Source organism: Sminthopsis crassicaudata, chromosome 1 (genome assembly GCF_048593235.1).
Source record: "Sminthopsis crassicaudata isolate SCR6 chromosome 1, ASM4859323v1, whole genome shotgun sequence".
Taxonomy (NCBI): domain Eukaryota; kingdom Metazoa; phylum Chordata; class Mammalia; order Dasyuromorphia; family Dasyuridae; genus Sminthopsis; species Sminthopsis crassicaudata.
Window position 1 is genome coordinate 420045040 of NC_133617.1, and position 20494 is coordinate 420065533.

Here is a 20494-nt window from a genome sequence, read left to right on the forward strand (position 1 = left end):
CCAGCTGCCCCTCGGGATCACCCCAAACTTCTCTGACACAACCGCCCCCACCCTTAGTCCTTCTCCGGCCCCGCCCACTGTGGGTGAACCGGGCTGGAGCCCTGCCGTCTGAACTGTGACCCTGACCCTCGAGGAGGCCAGAGATGGGGAGAAGTGGCGTCGGGGAGAAGCCCCCGGAACAGGACAGTGTGCTCTGAATATGGGCAGGGGGTCCAGGGGCCTTGGAGGAAAAAGCGCCAGGGGTCCGGGCTGAGTGACACGGGGCAGCTGCGGCCGGAGGCCCCTGGGGCTATTTCGGGGCGTGAGCTCACCGCAGCTGGCGGGGGGCAGTCACTCCCCGCCCCCCACTCCCTTACCCCCGCCCTCAGCTTGCAGCAGTCGCTACCCTTAATTTAGATATTATCGCTAAATCCACCCCGGATAGAATGTCTCCTGGGAGGCTGTCCGGAGCGAGCGGCTCATTGCTAGCCTCCGTCTCTGTGTGCCTCAGTTTCCCCTTAGAGTTTGGCTTTCTGGTGAGAACGAGAGAAGGGCCGCGGCGGGGAACCGAAACCCCAAACCTCGGTTACTTTCTTTGGCCCACCTCTCCTTTTTGGGGGCGGGGAGGGGGTGCCTCTTCCAAGGCCCTTAGGGCGAAACTGAGGACAAGAGGGCTGCGAGGCGCACTCTGGGGGTCCGCGAGCCTGGCGCGTAGTGGGGCTGCGAAGTCCGGCCGGGCAACACACGAGGTGTCCAGCGGGGCAAGTGATCTTGCCCTTCGCGCCCGGACCCCAGGCGGCTGACACTCGCGACGGATCCTTCTTCGAGCGGTCCAGCTTTCCCGGACCTCCCAATTAATGGCCACTCACGCGGGCCCATAGTAGTCCTCCCCTCCCTCTACTCCCTTCCCTTCCCCCTTCTCTCTTTTCCTCCCCTCCTCCCTTGGCACTAGGACACGCCCCTCCCCCCACGTGCCCCGCATTTTTTCCACGCTGCCTCGGACTGCCGGAGCCCTTCACTTCAGTTCGGACTCGGCGACTACCAGGGCCCCACCTCGGGTCTCCGTCCCTGGGGACTACCACAGGATGGGATCGCTCTCACTCTTCTGGTTCCAGGCCCCTCCACCCCCACCCTTCCTCCCTCCTCTTCTCCATCCTCCTCTCTCCAGCTCACTCCCCTTCTGCCCTCCCTCCCATTTTCTCCGCCTCTTCGGCTTCGCAGGCCAACTTTGCTCTGAAATTTCTTTTCGGCCCTTTTTTGGGTTCGTTTTCCGCGGAGAGGCGGGGCCAGGTTAGGGCGGAATGGAGGAGGTGCTAGTACTAGGGAGTCTTCTCTATCCCTTCTCCCCCCAGCTCTTACACTAAAGAAAAGGGAGGTGGGAGCAACCCCTCGGAAAGAGAGGAAGCATTCCCAGGGCTATTGTGGATTGGGGTTGGGGGGGGGGCTTGGTCAGTTGATCTTCCCATGAATTAGGCTAGGAGATCAGGGTCATGGGCTTCAGTGGGAGCCCACTGGGGACCATACTGATCTTGAGTTTCAGAAGTGGGGGCGGGAACTAGAAAAAAGCCGCTTTTATGCTTTTTTAGTCTTGATGGGTGATGAAACAAGAGAGGATAGCGGGGATCAGGAGCAAAGTCGGGAGAAGGTGGCTGGAGAAAGTGCGTTCAGGTCCCGTCCCAGCGCTCTGTGGGAGAAAGAAGACTTTTAGGGTTTGGGGCAGGCGACCTGAGGAGGAGAGAGACATCGAAACCACAAGATTCTACTACCTACCTCTGTAGAGGGGAGCCGAAATGTCCGCTAGCTTACATCCCATCCTGGGGATGAAGGGGGAGGATGTGGCAAGCCAAAGATTCCACGGGTAATGGGATGCTGAGAATCTTGGGTGTAAATCCACAGTGTGAGTAAATAGTTTCTGTATGGAGTCTAGATCGGTTGAGGGGAATAGGAGAAAATGCTGAGATGGCTCATTCTCTGGGAGGTAAATTTCTCAATTATAATTATTGGGACTGATCTGCATAGGAAAGAACTGTCAATCAGAACAAATTAACATCTTCTCTTATATCCGGCCTTCTCCTGCTTTTACTTTGAAAGCCTCCATGCTTAGAATAGACTCCACTTTCCAACCATTCCCAAAGTCATCATGTCATATTCTCCCTTTTCCTTTTCCTTGTCTCCCACCCAGTTTAAAGCAATCCCTCCCCTGAGATCTCTCCTTTAAACTTCTCCTATGTCTATAATTATAAAAAGTTAACGTTTAAACCTTACATCAGTATTTGTGTACCATTCATGTTCCCTTGCCTTCCCCGTTACAATACCTTGATGACAGGAATAAAAGACATTTAGAACTGGAAGACACCTTAAATAACATCTAGTTTAACTTCTTCATTATATAAATAGAAAAGTTAAGTCCAGAATGATAAAGTGAGATTTTCATCACACAGTTAGTGCAGTGTGTACCACTTCTGAGATAGGATTTAAAGTTGGTCTTCCTGATGCTAAATCAGAGAATTGATTGGCTGAGCCTTATCTTTCAACTGAAATTGCCTAATTTAGTGCCTTGTACTTTAAAAAGTGCTTAAAATTATTGAAGAAAACTGAAGAGAGAGTCTAGGAGATTTTTTCTGATTGGGGGCCAGAGGCTAGATAGGATACTTGACCAATATCCCCTTCCTCAAGCTCTTTGTTGCTGCCTTCCCTTCTCCTGTGGGCCTGGGTCATTCCCTCCAAGATGAAGTCCTCAGTCTGCAGAGATCATACTGGTTTCCCTCTATCTCTAATTCACCTCTTTAAATCATTCAGTAGATACTTATTCCACACCTACTATGTGTTATGTGCTGGGGACTACTTCTTGAGGTAGGTGGTGGTACAAGAGGCCCTGGGCCTGTCTAAGGAAAACCTAAGTTCAAACCCAGTCTCAAGCCCTAACTAGCTGGGTGATCCTGGAGGAAACTGTCTGTATCCATTTCCTCACTTGTAAAATGAAATCCTCCTAGGATTGTTGTGAGGATCAAATGAGATATGTTTAAAAAAAAACAAAACACTTAGTTCAGTACCTGACACATAGTAGGTACTGTGTAAATGCTTATTTCCTTCCCCTTTCCATAGATGAACAAGACTTGGTCTACTTCTAAGAAACTTCTTCAGTACTTCTAGTAGGCATTACAGAAAGGAACTATACCAGAAGGCAGTGGGGATTAGGAGGGGAAAAGGATCTGGTTGGGTGTGGAGGTCAAAAATAGCTTCATGGAGGGGGTAACATTTTATTTCAGCCTTGCAGAATGAGCAGGATTCCACAAGTATAGATGAGTTTAAAAAGTTCTGCTAAAGACATGAGGGGGGAAATCCCAAAGAACCAATCTTTAGAAGCTTGAAGAAGTCAAATTCCAAAGATAATGTCAGTGATTTTCAATCTGATCCCATATGACTTTGTCTGGAGTCTGTTCTTGCTCCTGATTTTTAGTGGTGTAAAAACTGCTCTAGAACAACTATACTCCAACAAGGTTTTTCAAATTCATAGGCAGGGGTCCCCAGAAAATGTCTGACTTTCTTTCCTCTAAGTTCTAAGAGTAATGATGAAGCAGTGAAGTTTCTAGTATTGTTGTTCACACACTCCCACCAGCATGCTTTTCATTGTTATCTCAATAATCTTCTTACTACGTACTTACTAAATAATATAATAAAAAAAAGGGTACTAAAAAAATTCAATTCTCTATAAGTTAATGGGGTGGATAGGAAGATTATAAAATATGGTAAAAAAAAAAGTCATTGTAGAAGCTGGGAGTAAATAGTTTGGCCTTTGAAAAATAAGATGTTTGGGGGCAGCTAGGTGGTGCAGTGGATAGAGCACCAGCCTTGAATTCAGGAGGACCAGAGTTCAAATTTGATCTCAGACACTTAACACTTCCAAGCTGTGTGACCCTGGGCAAGTCATTTAATCCCAGCCTAAGGGGAAAAAAAAAAGAGAGAGAAATGAAATGTTTTTGAGTGTGGTAAAGAATTCCTAGGAATGGAGAATAAGGAGTATTCTAACTTCTTGCTTCAAGAGTTAGGGTGAGGAGGAATAGAAGCTTCCACTGAAAACAGGTGTAAAGGAAGAGGCATGCATTTAACTTTCTTCATTCCTAAGCTGCTGAGCTTTGTTAAATCATGCTGACTGGGTCCAATATAAATTCATATTCTATTTGAAGAAAAGCTGGGGCAGGAATGAACTAATGCACTCAAGCACTTGCAACTCTTCTCCTCTTGTGATTTTCCTTTCCAGCCCTATAATATTGACTATGAATCTATTAGACCTGGATTCATATGTTCATAACTTTAGATTCTGGAAGGGTCTTACCACTTAGTATGACACCATCCTTTTCTGAAGAAACTGAGGTTCGGAAAGGTTAAGTGACTTGGCTAGAGTGACACAGCTGATAGGTATCTGAGGCAAAATTTGAACCCTATTCTTTCCAACTCAGAATCTAGAGTTTTTATCCACTAATGCTTAGCTCAATATAGTTTTGGGCAAGTCAAATTAATCTCCTTGGGTTTTAGTTTCCTCAATTATAAAATGAAGAGGTTGGATTGTGTGACTTCTAAGGTCCCTTCTTGTTGTATAGTTCCCATAATTCTTAATCTTCCTTTTAGCCCCAATTCTACCCAACTCACTCTGAGCAAATAACCTGAACTCTCCTTACTGAAACCCCCTAAGACTCCTTTCTCCCCTTTTATTTATTTATTTATTTTTGCCCAGACTGCCTTTAAATTTTTTTCTGATTATTCATGTACGTCCATTACACACACACACACACACACACACACACACACACACACACACACACACACACATTCTTTTAGGAATCATGTTGGGAGAGAAAAATCAGGGGAAAAAAGGGAAAAACCACAATAGAAAAAAAAGAAAATTAAAAAAATTGTGAGCATAGTATGTGTCCATAGTTCCCTCTCTGGCTGCAGATGACATTTTCTGTCCAAAATCTATTGGGATTGCTTTGGATCACTGAACCACTGAGAAGAACCAAGTCCGTCATAGTTGATCATTGCACAATCTTGCTGTTATTGTGTACAACGTATTCTTGCTTCTATTTGTTTCACTCAGTGTCAGTTCGTGTAAATCTTTCCAGGCCTTTCTAAAATCAGCTTGTTCATCATTTTTATAGAATGGTAATATTCCATTACTCTAAGATATCGTAACTTATTCAGCCATTCTCCAACTGATGGGCATCCACTCAGTTTCCATTTTCTTTGCTACTACAAAAAGGGCTGTCACAAACATTTTTGCACAGGTGTGTCCTTTTCCCTCCTTGATATTTTCTTTGGGATACAGACCCATAATGGCATTGTTGGGCCAAAGGGTATGCACAGTTCTATAGTTCTTTGGGCAGAGTTCCAAATCACTCTCCAGAAAGGTTGTCCCAGTTTTCCCACATTCCCTCCAACCCTTCCAACATTTATCATTATCTTTTCCTGTCATCTTAGCCAATCGAAGAGATGTGAGGTGGCAACTCAGAGTTGTTTTAATTTACATTTCTCTAATCAATAGTGATTTAGAGAAATTTTTTCATATGACTATAGATGGCTTTAATTTCATCATCTGAAAATTGTTCATATCCTTTAATCAAATATTTATCAATTGCTCCCCTTTTATCTTGTCCCTTCTACTTTCTTAAACCTGTGCTTTTGATCCTGTTCCCTTTAATCTTCTGGACTATTTCCATTAGTTCCTCTTTTTCTGCAGTGAGCACTGCAGTAGGTGCTTAATAAATAATTATGGATTGACTAATTATTCTCACATCTTTAGTGTCTCCTTCATTCATTTTTTGCCTCAAGATCTACAGGGATCTCCCAAGAAATCAAGGAACTTTCTTAGTTTTCATCATTCTTGATCTTAAGGCAACATCTCTCCCTTTTGGCCACCTCTTCTTTGAAATTCTCTAACTTCTATGAGTATCTTCAATGATCTTCCCTGGTTCCTCTTTTATTTTCTTGTTTCCTGAGCATAGAGAGTCCTTAGGCCATCTTATCTTTTCTCTCTATAGGATTTTACCTAATGGTCTTATTCACCTCCATGGTGTCCCTACATTCTAGACCAGGATTTCCACTTGTCTGCTACACAGCCAAGTATTTCCTTTAGTGGTGTAAATTTAGTATATTGCCAAAAGGAACTTTTAATTTTCCCTTCCTCCAGAAAGTTGTCCTGATAGCTCCTCTTTCTCCAGGCTTTCCCATTTATGCTAATAGCATTATCAGTCTTCCCCTCATTCAGGATAAAAACTTAGGTCCTATTTCCAACTCTTTCTTCCTTCTAATTTCTTACCATTGATTCAATTAGTAAGACTTTTTTTTTTTCAAAGTTTTTCTTTTTCTTCCTAGTATCTAGTACATTGCTTCCATTTTCGGTTCCATTGTTACCACCTTAATTCTAGTTCTTATCATCTTTGCCACAACTATTGTAGTTGTTTCATAACTTCAATTCTACACTTGGTAACCAGATACTTTTATTCTAAAGAATTACTCAGATCATGCCATTCCTTTGTGCTTAAAAAAAAAATCAAAAGTGCTGTATTATTTAACCTAATTAAATAAAACCCTCTAAGTCTGATATACAAGAACCTTCTGTCTGGTATCAATCAACCTGTTTTATTGCACCCTCTACTTTAGTAGTCAGGCTGACATGCTCATTTTAACCTTTTTTTCACTTCTGCCATTCTCTTCCCCCATCTAGAATGGTTGTTTTCTCTCTGATTGAAACTCTTCAATCTTGCAAGGTCCCTCTCAAACGCTATCTCCTCTATGAAACCTTTTATATCCAACCAGATGTGTTTATCCCCTCTCTGAATTCCTAGAAAACTGTATCTCACATTAAAAATGATCTCTTCATTTCTAAATTCAAAGATTATTTTTCAATGTTCATTCTTGATCTCAGCAGAGCTTGTAACATTACCTGCTGTTACTGGGTAATTTTGCCTTCTTGACTTTTGATATAGCATATTCTTTTAATTCTCCCCCTATTCCCCTAATTGCTTTTTCTCTAGATTCTTATATTTACTAAATATTTGGTGGCTATATTGTTCTTAGCCTTATGTTTATTCTGTACACTATCCCTTGGAAATCTCTCCTTAGTCCCATGACTTTGACTACTGAGTTTTTTGTTTTTTTTTTTTTTGCAAATGACACAAAAATTTTATCAGTTTTGGTTCCTACTTCTGAATTTGTTTTAAATCTCCAGGTTTCCAATTATATCCAATTCTATCTAAGAGTCTCAATACTAACTTAAACTCAACATGTCTGAAACAGATTATTTTCTAGATGGCTAAATCGTGTAGTGGATGGAGTCCTGGGTCGCATTCAGGAATACCTGAATTTAAACATGGGTTCAAAAAATTTGTAGCTGTGACTTTGTGCAGATTTAAAACAAAGCCTCAGCCTCAGTTTCCCAAACTATAAAATGGGGATAATAATGGTACCTCAGGGTTTTTGTGAGAATCAGATGAAATATTTGTTAAGCACTTAGCACAGTACCTAGCATACAGTAGACACTTAATACACTTGTTCCCTTCCTTCCTAAACTTCTGATTTCATTATTTCTGCTTGTGGCACTACCAATTACTCCATCTCTCTCTCTCTCTCTTTGAGCTTTAATTAATTTTAATTATTAATGTTCACTCTTCTTGATTCCCATGATCACCTCGGTGTAGGCACTACTACCATTAGCCTAAACTTCTATGTAGTTTCCTAATAGGTCTCATCCTCTCTCATTTTTTATTTTGAAACCAGAATTTTTCTGATATGCAAAACCTAATCATGGCACTCCATTCTGCTTGTCTTCAGTAGTGCAGAATCAAAAATTTAAGAATTGGCAGGGACCTCAGAGGCCATCGACTCCAATGTTATACTTGATCCAGAATTTCCTATATAGCATTTGACAGACATTAGGCTTTTTCTGTTTGAGCCCCTTCAGTTGATCTGTTAAGAGCATTGTCTCCAGTTCCATTGCCATGGACATCACTCACTTTTGAACATGTTCCAACTGACTTCCTGATATGTCGTACCCAAAACTCAATTGGATAATACAGATATAGGAATATAGAAAGTACAGGTCTGTATGTCTTTGGGTCTGAACACTGCATCTGAATTGACAGCTACCTTGAGTTTGCACTTAACGGTATGCTTTCTCCCCCATCCCTTCTCCCCATCCTCAATCTTTTCTGGAGGAGCTACTATTTACCTCTGCCTTTCTCCTATTTGATCTGGCTAATTATTCTAACATGTCAGTATCTTGTTGGGTTTTCACTCTTCTGCTTTGTTTGCTATCCTTCCCAGCACGATGAGCAAATATGCCCATCTATATTCACTAATTTTTGAAAAGTTATAATAGTGTAGGACCAAAGAGACTCCTGGGGCACTCTGTTAGGAATGGCTAGATGGCGTCATGGTGGGCCTAGTTCAAATCTAGCAACTTTACTGTTTGCCTCAGTTTCCTCATTTGTAAAATGAGCTGGAGGAAGAAATGGCAAACCATTCCATTATCATTGGGAAAATCCCAAACAGGGTCACAAAGCAACACCATTGAAAAAGAACTGAATATAGTTCTAACTCCTCTGCCTGAAGGTCCTCCATAATCTGATGTCAAACTACTGTTTCTGCGCTTGCTTCCACCAAACAGGTCTACTCTGACACACTTCAGCCTGTCTTTGCTCACTATTGTGTCTGGTATGCCCTCCCTTTCTACCTGTTTAATTCTTACCATCCCTTTAAAATGCAATTTTCCTTTATAAAGCCTCCCATGATGCCCTGAGTCAGTGATGTCCACTCCACAATTTGGCAATTCTCCCCTCTTTTGCCATATGGTTTGTATTATGGCTAGCTGCTTGTACCTTAATTCCCCTATTAGAGGGTAAGTTTTTGAAGGCTGAGATGGAGTCTTACCTAATTTTTCTATTCCCTCTAACAAAAGTTCTCAAAACTTTGCAATGTGTACTTCCCATTCTCTGCCTCAGTGTTTTTCATGCTTGTCTTTCTCCTGCCACATTACCCAGGGTTTAGGCATCATTTTTTATACAATGCACAAGTTTGCACAGTAAAAGCTGGCTGAGTGCTTTCTGAATAACCAGGGAGATCGGTGTGCCAGAGGTTTGAGAGATCAGAGGCAGATGAAGCCAGTTTGGGTGGTAATGGGCAGCAGAATGGTGAGCAAGGAGAAAACCAAGAAATCCAAAGCCCAGCTGCTTGTCCCCTGGATAAAGTTCATTGAGGACTTGCCCAGGGTCACCCAGCTATTTGAGTGCCAGAGTTGAGATTCTAGCCCAAGTCTTCCTGACAAGTTCAGGATTTTCCCTACGTCATGGCTGCATGATTGTTAAATAGAAGAGCTGGGAGTCACACTTAGTTCCTTCAGCTCCATCTTGGCACTCTCTATCACCCACTTTTCTCAGGTCTAAAAAATTGATGACTTGTTAGAGGTTGTAGACATAGTTGAAGTAGAGGTGATGATATGGAAAGGTAAGGATAGAGAGCACTGGATAGATGCCTGCCCCTGGGAGCACGCAACAAGGCACAGGAGGGGATGGGTATGGGGTATGGCTATGGTGATGGTGGAGGCAGGAAAAATCACAAGATAAAAAGGGTGATAAGCCTTCAGTTTGAATCATCCAGGCTAGGGGTGCCCATGTATGAGGGCAGCTTTCTGGTCCAGTCAACATAACTGAATGCTTAGTCTCTCCCCTCTACAACTAATCCACGCTATCTGGCTGGAGTAGCAGGCTGTCCTGGTGAGGCTGGCTCCAGCTTCCTTGGGCAGAGATTCAGAGAACCAGGTAGGAGTTGGCAGTGGAACGACCTTTATTGGTGGGGATGACCTGTTTTGGGGTAGGTGGGCAGGTGGTGACTCTTACAGCCCCCACACATGGCTAGGATAGAGGGAACAGTATCAAAAAAGGTGAGCGGAGCCAAGGCTGGTGGGGACTGGCTGCGAGCCACTGAGAGCAAGGCTGGGACTGGTGCAGCCCCTGCAGTGCGAGGTGCAGCAGCGTTAATACTCTTGGAGCGAGCGTTAATACTCTGAGAAGGGATAGGCACTTAGGGGACCCCAGGTTTATCTCTAGGGCATGAAGGCACTTGGAAAGGGAAGGGGCAAGGGGACGTGCAGTGAGGCTGGGCAAGGCCCAGCCCCGGGGGAGGGAGGCACTTTGGGAGCGCTGGGGATAGACCCCCTCTTGGAGCAAGAGGCTTTGGGCTGTAGGCAGTCGGATACAGTCTCTGGCCTAGGCCTGTGTTAAATAGAAGTTCTAGCTTTCAATGCTGTCCCTCATCCCGAAGCTCTGAAGGCAGGAACTTGTACTGCTGCTGTCGGATCTGGGCTAGCTTCTTCCGAGCTTCTTCCAGCTCCCGCTCTTTCCGAAGCATCTCCTCTTGGGCTGCAATTATCTGCGGGGAGGAGGAGGAAGAGCTGGCTCAGTGCAGGGGCAGGGGCCACCTTTGGGAACTAACCGTTCTCTCTACTCATCCTCCTCTCAGAGGAAAAAAGCCCCAAGGAAGCTCTTACCTGGGCAATACCTCCAACCATCCTTTCCTTCACCACAACAGTCTCATTCTCTTGGTCTTCAAAGGCTGCAGCCTTCTGTGCTGCCTTCACCAGGTTGTCTGAGGCTCGCTTCACTGCATTGCCAGCCGCCTGGGAGGGGGATGGATCGACATGAGGATGTATCAGAGAGATGGGGTGGTCTTAGAGTAGAAGGGTATACTAGACGCAGATGGGTGGGATCTTTAGGTAATAGTCCAGAACAGTGCAAGCCAAGCAGCTGCTTTTTGCTCCAGCAGGTAAGAAGGGAAGACTTCTCCCTTCTCTCCCACAGGGCTCTCACCTGCAGGCGCTTCATGGCCTCCGAGTCCTGATCAGCCTTGACTTTGCAGGCCACGAGCAGCTGGGCTGTGGAGGCAGCCACCTGCTTGGCAGATGAGATGAGCTTCTCCTGGCTGGCGTGACCCTGCACAGCTGCATTGGCTGCCTCACACAGATTGTTGGTGGCAGCAGCCACCATCCGGGCCTGGGGTGGGCATAGGAACTCAGTCAGATCTAACCCTGCCCACTCATCTCTAGCACCCCATCCTAGAGAATAATTGCTGCCCTCCATCCCCTAAAGCCCCATGCATCCTGGGTACTCACAGCAGAAATGAGGCCCTGAGACCACTGCCCATCATCCAATGCATTGGCTGGGATGGCACCCACCTGTGGGGAGAGAGATATAAAAGGGTGTTTAATGCTCCATTCTGTCCAAGTCAGATGAGGGAAATGGACAATGAAACAAATATATCTAGCCACACTGTGTCCTTCCATGAGAACTTACCTTCCCCTGAGCCACCAATTCCCTCTGGGCAGCAGAGGCTGCCTTCACCAGGGCACTGGTTGCAGCCGCGATGGACTTGGCTGCTTCTAGGATCTGCTCCTCAAAATTCAGAGATTCATCTGCTTCCTGCAGTGGGAAATGATTGAAGTGTATCTGAGAGGACATGAGATGGCTCAAAAAGAGTGTGATGGGACTGGTGGCAGAGGCCAGCGGCATGGGGACACAGGGAAGGACTGACCTTGGGCTTGGCCCGGGGCTTGAGCTGCTCTAGCTTCTTGGCTGCTGCCTCAATGGCCGCTGCAGCTCCCAGGAGTTCATTTTCAGCAATGACCGTGGGGTCCTCAGGATCTACCCATTCTGTTCCTAGAGGAGGAAGAGGATGAGGGCAAAACAACAGAGTGGGGAGTAAACCCAGGCCACTGGGCCACAGATCTGGGCTTTTTGTGGAAAACTTGGTAAGTTGCTGGGCTGGGGATTGGAAGAAAACCCTATTTCCTTCTGGATCTGAGTGGCTCAATGAGCCCCATGGGGGGGGAGGGGCGTAGCACATGCAGAGCTGCAGGGCTGCTTCCCACTCTGACCCTGCATCCTTCCTCACCCTTCATGGCCTCGGCTGCTTGGATGAGCTCAGTGACGGAGCCGGCTACACGCTTGGAATGTCCTGTTAACTGCTGTTTCAGTTCTGGGCTCGGTTTCTGTAGGGTCTGTGGTGGCGATTACATAGGAATTAAACCCCACATCCTGCCCAACCAATTCTCCACCCTCCCACCTTCAGACCCTCCTCACACCCCTCCCCCCATTATTCATCCCCCTAAATCTTTATTCCTCTGTCCACTGACCACCCACCCACCCACACATACACATCATGCCCCCTTCAAGACACACCACAGCAAACCCTCCAACTATCATGCCCTCACATGTCCTCCAGGCAGTGAGGTTAAGAGGCACTCACCGGCTGATAAAGATCAAGAAGAATGAAGAGAAAAGAAATGAGTGAGCACAGTGAAAGAGGAAGAAGAATGTGTATGCAGTGAGGGAGGACAGATGGGGCACGGATGGAGACAGAAGAGAAAGAAGAAAAGGTGACAGTGGTACAGACTCTTGGTCTGTGAGGGCTGTGACATTCAGAAGCCATCAAGAACTCTGTAGATTAGGGCTTGGGAAAAGTCACATAAGTGACTGGGGCTGGCCATGACATTTGAGGGTAGGGGGAAGATGGGAGGGTGGCTCAGGGGGTCCAGTGGAGGGGAGGTGCAGGAGGTGGTCAGAAGCCCAGAAGCTCCTCCCTCACCAGTAGCACATGGTCCAGTAGCTCGAGGTAGCCATTGGCACACTCCCGGCCATAGTGTAGGGCCCGGAGGCGTACTTCAGGGGCCACTTCAGGGTGATAGGCAGCCTCCTGTTTGCCAGGAGAAAAAACAGTCAGCGTCAGGAACATTCCACTGCCAAACCATCTGCTCCCCAACCGGGACACCGTTCTCCCATCAGCACACCTTGCAGGCCCGCAGCATGTCGGCTATGGCTCGGCGGCTCAGGTTGGCTGTGGCAATGACATCTTCCTGCCGACAGGAGTTGCCTGCAGCAACAGCCTTAGCGGTAGCCATGGTGATACCTTTGGTCATTCGTATAAAATCCTCTGGGGTGGAGGTCTTGGCAGGAGGCTCTGGGGAACAGAAAACCTGCACAGAGGACAGTCATGAAAAGTGATGTAACAGTGTCCGGATATTCAAATCCCATGTTCTAGAGATCGAGGAGAGCCCAATGCTAATGAAGCCCAGAGAAGTAAACTGAGATTGAGAAAGTGATTTGTGTCCAAGGTCAGAGTGTCTAGAAAAAAGCCAGGATCGAAGCCAGGCCCTCCAAATCCACTCTTCTTGCCCCTGGATTCTAATGAAGAACCAATGGATCAGTTTTCAGGTCCTCTAGAGTTATTATCGGTGCTGGGCATGTGGATTCATTAATTCATTAAATAACATTTACTGGGCATTAATCAACTAACTAGTATTCAGTAAGCACTTACTCAGTTGCCAGGCCCTATGCTAGGCACCTAAGTGTAAATACAAAGAAGGAAACAATTTCTATTTGAATGATACTTATATTTTGTTCAAACTTAAGCTATGTTGATGAATGGTTCCCATTCATAAGAAAACTATTAAAGTCAATTAAGGAAGAAAAGAAATATATATATATAAAATCTTTTCTTGCCTTTTAAAAAAATGTTCTGAAGTATTCAAAGTCAATTTACAGTTTTATACCTCTAATCTTGAGCATCAGGACCAGAGAACCAAATGCCTATCAGACATGTGCCACAAGAATATATCCAAAGAGGACAGATAGGGTTTAGAAAAGCAGGGGGGTTAGGGGCTGGTGTGGGGAGACTAGTTATAGGATAGTAATAGGAAGAAAACGTTCATAGTTTAGTTTCTACCTGCTCTATTAACTATAAAGGTATTTGATTAATGCTTCAGATGGTCTTTCCTAGTCTCCCTAGTTGTTAGTGCCTTACCCTTTTGAGACTTCTATTATTCTCTACACAATGTAAGCTCCTTGAGAGGGCAGCTATTATTTTTACACCTTCCTTTGTATCCCCAGCAATTAGTACAGTCTGAGTACTATGTACAGGTCAGGAGCAACAGGTGAGGGCATTTCAGGTAGAGAAATAGCCCTTGAAGAGCCTTGATTATGCTCAGAAAATGCTGAAGATGCTATTTGGTTTGGCTGGAGCCTAGGGTCTGTGTAAGGAGTTAGAGGGGAATATGGATCATGTTCAGGGTCTTGAAAAGAAGGATAAAGTGGCTGAACTTGATCTGGTAAGCAATGGAGAGTCAGTGAAAATCTCTAAGCAGGGAAGTAATGTGAGTAATCAGGAGGGTTAATTTAGCAGCTGTGGGTAGGATGAGTCTCAGGGGCTCTTGTGGGGTGGGAAGGAGAAGGAACCAGAGATGTCCTTGCTATTTCAGGCATTGAAGGAATAACAGATTTTTCTGATCTCTTTGGGTAATGAAGTGTGCTCCATTTCAGCCAGTTTTCCAGGTAACTGAAAATGATATCCCTTTATGTGCCCAAACTATTTTTATCTTACCTATTTTTAAAAGAAAATTTAAAAGAAGGCATTGTACCCTTTGGGTACAATGGGGAGATGGGGCCTGGAGTCAAGAAGGCTGGTTAGGGAGTTGACAGAAAAGACTCAGACCAGAGGGCAGTGATGGTTTGAATGGGCTGGGATGTCAGCAGTAAGAATGAATGGGAAGATGGGGATGGATTGAGAGATTTTGAAAGAAGTATCAATAAAACCTGGCAAATGATTATATATGGGGAGAGGGGGTAAGGAAGAGAAGGAGAAAAAGAAATGGGAAGGGCTGGGGATTGGGGAAAGAGAAAGAGAGACAGAGAATCAAATTTGCTGATGCTTTTGAGTTTGGACATTGAGAAGATAGTGGTACAATAAACAAAAATAGGGGAGTCAGAGGAGGAGAGAAGATGACTTCTGAATGTGTTGAGGTTACAACCAGATGTTTATGGCTATGTAGCTCTAGAACTTGGAGAGAAGTTGGTAGAGTGTATGTTCTGGGAAGATCATTGGATGGAGATGAAAGATAAAACCATGGGAGTAGGATGAGATCATCAAGGGAGAGTATGTGCATGTCTACATATGCATGCATGTACATGTGTATGCACATAAACATGTACAAACACATGTATGCATGCATGTATTTATACAGATACACAATATGATATATACAAACATACATATAATCGCATATAAAACTATGAATAACCCAGAACATAACCTTGGGAAATGGAGACAAAGAAAAAACTGGTCAGACCAGAAGCAGCTAAATAGAATCCTGGATTTTATGGAAGCCAAAGGAAAAAGGTTCTAAGCAGGAGAGTCTTGGTCAACAGTGTCATGGATTCTGGATGACAAAGGATGTGAAGCCTGGGCATGGCAGTCAAAAGTCATTTGGGAGAGTGAAATGACAGGGACAGAAACTTAAGAAGTGAATATGGCAGATTCAATCTGATGGTAAAGAAAGGACTGTTAGTATATGCCTAGATCTGGAGGTGGATTTCTGGGGGACTGCATGGGGGCTTGGGATTAATTTAACAAGCCCCAGATCTGCTCACCGCCAGCTCCTGCCGAATGTGTTCTGTTGTAGCTTCCAGAGCCCGGGTGCCTTTGGTGGCCTCGTCTTCCACAGCTTTCACGGTCTTGAGCAGGGACGTCACATTGGTCACCATTACCTGGGGGAGTCAGGCATGGGAGGAGTGTGAGGGTCCTGCCCTTCCTGTCCCTTTCCCTCTCCCACTGCTCTCTCTCCCTATTCACCTTAGCAGAATTCTTCAGCTGCCACACAGCAGGGTCATCTCCCACTTTGCCCGCTGCGGCTTTGGTGGCACTGATGAGGTCACCCAGAGCCTTGGCTACATCCTTAACTGCATTGATCAGGACCACCTGATTGTGGAATGAGACGCTGTGGTTCAGAGCGATAATGGGGGAGTTTGGTCAGGGAAAGGAATGGGATTGGATAGATACCTGGGTCTCAGGGTCCTCAGCACCCAGGCTGGCTGCACCAAGCTTGACTACATCAGCCAAGCGTGTAATGGTGCCCACAGAGGACTGGGCAGCCTGGGCCAGCTTCTCCTGGCTTGCGGCTGCATTCTGTACCAGGACTTTCGTGTCTTCCACCAATGCCTTTGCAGTCTTCAGGATGCCCTCCCTAAGTGGAAAATCAAGGCAAGCCCTGACTCAGTGCTTCCTGTGGCCCTTCCTCTGCTCTGTCCCCATGCCCCCACTCATTCCAGTTCTTACCCCTCCTCTTCTCTTGATTCTCTTATTACGTTGGCTCCTTATTGGTCTATCATCCAAACCACCCTGGCCCCCTCTTTACCCCCAGGTTCTCCTCACCGGTGATCAGCAAAAGTCTCGGCACCCTCACGGTTGAGTGTCCCTGCTGTGGCGAACATGATGGTGGTGTCGAGGTCAGCAATAATGCCAGACACTGCACTGGCTGCTGTGATGCAAGCTTGGGTGCCGCGGTTTCCAGCTTGGAGGGCGGCCAGAACGTGGGAAACCTGAGGGGTTTGGGGAGAGGGCAAGATCATCTGGTTTCTGATGGAGCAACAGACCTACTGCATTGTTAAGGAAGTAAACACAATGCTTGGGAGATTACCTTCTCAGATACACGCCGGGCACACTCCATGAGTTCTTTCCTGGTGTAGGCATCACTGGGGCTACACTGCAAGGCACCTGCCTTTGTGACCAGGGCTGCACAGCCATGGCCCAGCTCCTGCACTCGGTGTTTGATGTGGGCACCGATCTGTGAGCACACGCAAGAGGAGATGTACAGGGAATGCTGAGGAATTTGTATAGAAGTAAAAGGGCACAAATACACAGAGATGCTTGACGAGTCAAAGAACAGTCACAACAGTGAACACAGGGCACAAGCAATGTTTGAGGTTTTGAAAAAAACCAACCATCCCAAACAAGCCATGACTTCTATTTTCCTGGATTTGTTACCTTATAGCCAGAAAATTCTTATATGAGGAAATGTACCAGGCTCATGGGTACACGAATGCAAAGTTCAGTATTAAATGTGGATAGTGGTTGGGGAAGATGAGAATAATGAGATGGAGGGACCATGAGATGAGTCCAAGCTGATTGAACACTAGGTAACAATAGTCATGCACATGTATGCAGAATTTTTTAAAGCTTACCAAGAACTTTTCTCACAATAATCCTTTGAGGAAAAAAGTGAACGGGTCACTCCTCTCCTTTCAGAGAGGTTATATGATTTGCAGTGTCTTATTGTTCACTCCTGTCTCTGTGACCCCATTTGAGGTTTTCTTGGCCAAGACATTGGAGTGGTTTGCCATTTCCATCTCCAGCTCATTTTACAGAGGGGAAACTGAGGCAAACAGAGTGAACTGACTTGCCCAGGGTCACACAGATAGTGAATGTCAGGGGCCACATTTGGACTCAGGTCTTCCTGACTCTAGGCCTGGCACTCTATCCACAGCGCCACCTAGCTGCCAGTCACAGACCACTAAGTATAAGGACTGGGATTCCAATACACTTTTCCAATTGCATCACATTGAGAAAAGAGATGGTGGCTCGGAAAGCAGAAGCAGATTACAAGGGAATGCACAGGCACCCGGAGCTGGCTGGTGCCACCGGGAGTAGATATAAATAAGGGGGGAAAAATACCCTTTCACAGATGCTCAGAAGCTTCTAGAGAGCTTTGTAGGACTGGGAATAGAAGCAAGCAGGACAAAGTAAAAATGTGACCCAGATTTCCTGGGGAAGAAGGGAGAGAAAACCCCAGGGCTCAGAAGGGTGTGGGAAAATGCAAATGTTGCAACAGGAACTCAGAATCAAGAGATTTAAGTGAGATGGGACCCAAGCTAAAACAGGTTATATGATCTCATTTGTCTGGTGGCCTGAGGAGTCTGTGTGTGTCCAAATCAGTTCTTACTTATAGCAAAAAGATCTTCTTATTACCCTGACAATACCTGTGAGTATATAGTCCCCAGAAAAGGGATGGGCAATGCTTTAGAAGAGAGGTGCAAGTCCTTGGGTGGTAGCCAAGGCATGGAGGAAGTCCCAGTCTACTATTTTGGGCTGGGGATAGGGGTGGTAAACGAGATACGTGGAGGGAGTATCATAGAGGAGATTCATGACAGGTGGACACAAAGTGGATAATGTAACAGCGTTTCATAGGCTGGGATCATAAAGGGGAGATCCCATCACTCAGGTTACCCCCATTACCTCCTCATTTTCAGCAGCCATGGCTGCAGGCTTGGCTTGTAGGGCAAGGCGGCCATAATCACTGGTCAGCTGGTTGGCCAGAGGGCCGAGCTCCTCTGGGCTGGTACTTGACTTGGTCACCTGGAAAGAAGGGCAGAGGTCTCAGTAAGGCATTCTTCCTTGCTCCCTCCCCAGGCTCAGCCCCACAGCGTCTCCCACACTCACCATCTCCTGTACGTTGACTGCAATGGCTTTGGCTGTCCGTACCATGGTTGTCTGGTAGTCCACAAAGGAACCATCTGGCTCTCCCATTGGTCCCTCATCAAGCTGGGACAGGGGAGGGAAGGGGAAAAGGGGGTTCAGAGCTTGCTTTTGGATGAGCCAGCAAACTAGTCCAGTGCAAGATAGGTGCACTATACCCCACTAATGTGTGCACCTGGTTAATTGCTTGCGTGATGGAATCCACCATGCCTCCCACCACACCGGCTGCACTGGCTGCCTCGTTGAGTGTGGCCGTCAAGTCTTCCACAGCTTCTGTTACCATTTGTACGGCCTCTTCCAGAGCCTCCTGAGTGTGGGCTGCTTGCTGTTTAGGAATCAGAAAAAAGAAAAACAGTAGTGAGAAGTCCTTCTTCTACTTCCTGGAAGTCTCCCCGGCTTTCCATTTGCCATACCTTGGGATTGCCCCCTGCCTCTTTGGCTGTGTAGAGCAGCTGGAGGGCAGACTCTGCCAGTGTCTTGGTCTGGTCTAACAGTGCCATCTGCTGGGGGTGACTCAGCGTTTTGGAGGCGGCGCCCACAGCAGCCAGGGTGAGAGGTTCAAAGTACTGAGCCATCTGGGACACCTGAAGCATTGTAAGGTGAGAGGTCAGCCTGGGCAGAGAAGATCCCAGGAGCCTTCCCTTAATTCCCCCTTCCCAGGTACCTTGTGACCCAGCTGGGAGGCTTCAGCTCGGGCAGCACTGGCCAGTGGCTCAATGAGGTGGGAGATCTCTTGTACTGCAGTCAGCATCTGAGTGTGCAAGGCCTGGAAAGAGGGACTCTGCAGCGTCAGCACTTACTACTGACCCAGGACAGAGTGACAGAGGGATGATGCTGGAGAGAATCTAGGGCTGAGTCAGGGAAGGAGACACAAGACTAGTTTTTTAGAGCATCTGCTCCTTCAACCCTTAGGTCTATATTGACCTCTTCTATTCTTTTCCTAAACTGGATTCACCCCCTTATCTTGCTACTCCCCCAGCCTCCCAACTTTCTCTTCTCTGGGAGCTATGCTGCTTTTTGACACGCCATATCATGGCCTGCCCTTTGTAACTCTAATGGGATGTGGCCCGCCCTCTTACCTCTTGTGAGATGCCTTCTCGGGGAGCAAGCTGCTGGCTGACAGCAGCAAGGGAGGCCTGGTCCAGATCTCGAAGACAGCTATTCAGGGCTGCAATGGCTGCCTCACACTCCCGCTGACCTGGAGCCTTGTCCCTGGGAAGGCCACATCCTCTTAAGTCAGTTCCCTCATCTCCACATCCACCCAACATGTCACTGTTCTTCAGGGCACCAATGAGGCACCTCCTTTTCTCCCCTCTGTGATCCTACCTCATACTGGTAATGAGCTTCTTTATGGAGTCCGAGACTGTACGAGAGTGTCCAGCCAGTACTGACCAGCGAGGGGGGTCTCGGGGATTGACTGCTAGAGCCCGGGCTGTCTGAATCAGTCCTCCTGCACTCTCTAACATGGTTTTAGCTGAGACCACAATGGGCTCCATGGCAGCTCGACCCTGGGAGGAAGGAGCAGGTGATCAGAGAGGGGGCCCATGGAAAGTAGAAGAGTACCATGCTCAAAGAGGGGAATGAATGCTGGAGGGCCACCTGCCCAGGCCCTCTTCTTCCTCCCCCTTACCTCAGGGCTGATCTGGGCAGGGATGCTAGAGAACTCAGGGTTGGCTGCAAAGGCACTCAGGTTGTCCACAGCCTCCAGCAGAGGGGCTGTGGCTGCTCGGCACTGGGCCCGATTCTCTTCTGTGAAAGCCCCATCCAATGCCTGAGGATTGGGGAGGCAGAGTTTGGGGCATTAGAAACTTAGTGTGCAAAGAAATCTCCCCCATCTTAGATTCTGAGGCAAGGGGGTCTGTGAGAAGGAAGAGTAGAAAAATTAACATACATCAGTATATACAGGTACATAGGAAGAAACAGAGAAAGAAGACTGGGTGGGGACCAAGAGAGGAGAACTAGGGGGACTGTGGCCATGAAAACCTTGATGGTCTTGACAAGGTTGGCAGTGCTGTTGGCCACCTCCTTGGCTGACTGGACAAACTGCCGCTTGGCTGTAGGGTTGGCTGTGCGGGCAGACGCCAGACGGCAGCTGTTACACAGGGCAGAGGTGTGTTTAGCCACAATAGTGGCTGCAGAGAGCACCTAGGGACGCAGACAT

General features: G+C 46.7%; 1 protein-coding gene across 6 annotated transcripts in view; it reads right to left on the reverse strand.

The window, feature by feature from the left end:
- Positions 1-9801: 9801 nt before the first annotated feature.
- The window catches only part of TLN1 (talin 1), a 38484-nt gene continuing 27791 nt past the window's right edge, over positions 9802-20494 (reverse strand). For all 6 annotated transcript variants that reach the window (XM_074280330.1, XM_074280326.1, XM_074280332.1 and 3 more), the window contains 23 exons: positions 20317-20478; positions 19964-20104; positions 19660-19841; positions 19413-19545; positions 18998-19099; positions 18747-18917; positions 18509-18658; positions 18298-18399; positions 18094-18213; positions 16499-16645; positions 16234-16400; positions 15862-16045; positions 15655-15780; positions 15453-15569; positions 12818-13003; positions 12616-12723; positions 11923-12028; positions 11563-11687; positions 11325-11450; positions 11144-11206; positions 10842-11024; positions 10523-10651; positions 9802-10404 (listed from right to left, as the gene is read on the reverse strand). In XM_074280330.1, the coding sequence (XP_074136431.1) occupies positions 10273-10404; positions 10523-10651; positions 10842-11024; positions 11144-11206; positions 11325-11450; positions 11563-11687; positions 11923-12028; positions 12616-12723; positions 12818-13003; positions 15453-15569; positions 15655-15780; positions 15862-16045; positions 16234-16400; positions 16499-16645; positions 18094-18213; positions 18298-18399; positions 18509-18658; positions 18747-18917; positions 18998-19099; positions 19413-19545; positions 19660-19841; positions 19964-20104; positions 20317-20478 (3162 nt within the window). In that variant the 3' untranslated portion in view covers positions 9802-10272. The remainder of the gene's footprint in view (positions 10405-10522; positions 10652-10841; positions 11025-11143; positions 11207-11324; positions 11451-11562; positions 11688-11922; positions 12029-12615; positions 12724-12817; positions 13004-15452; positions 15570-15654; positions 15781-15861; positions 16046-16233; positions 16401-16498; positions 16646-18093; positions 18214-18297; positions 18400-18508; positions 18659-18746; positions 18918-18997; positions 19100-19412; positions 19546-19659; positions 19842-19963; positions 20105-20316; positions 20479-20494) is intronic.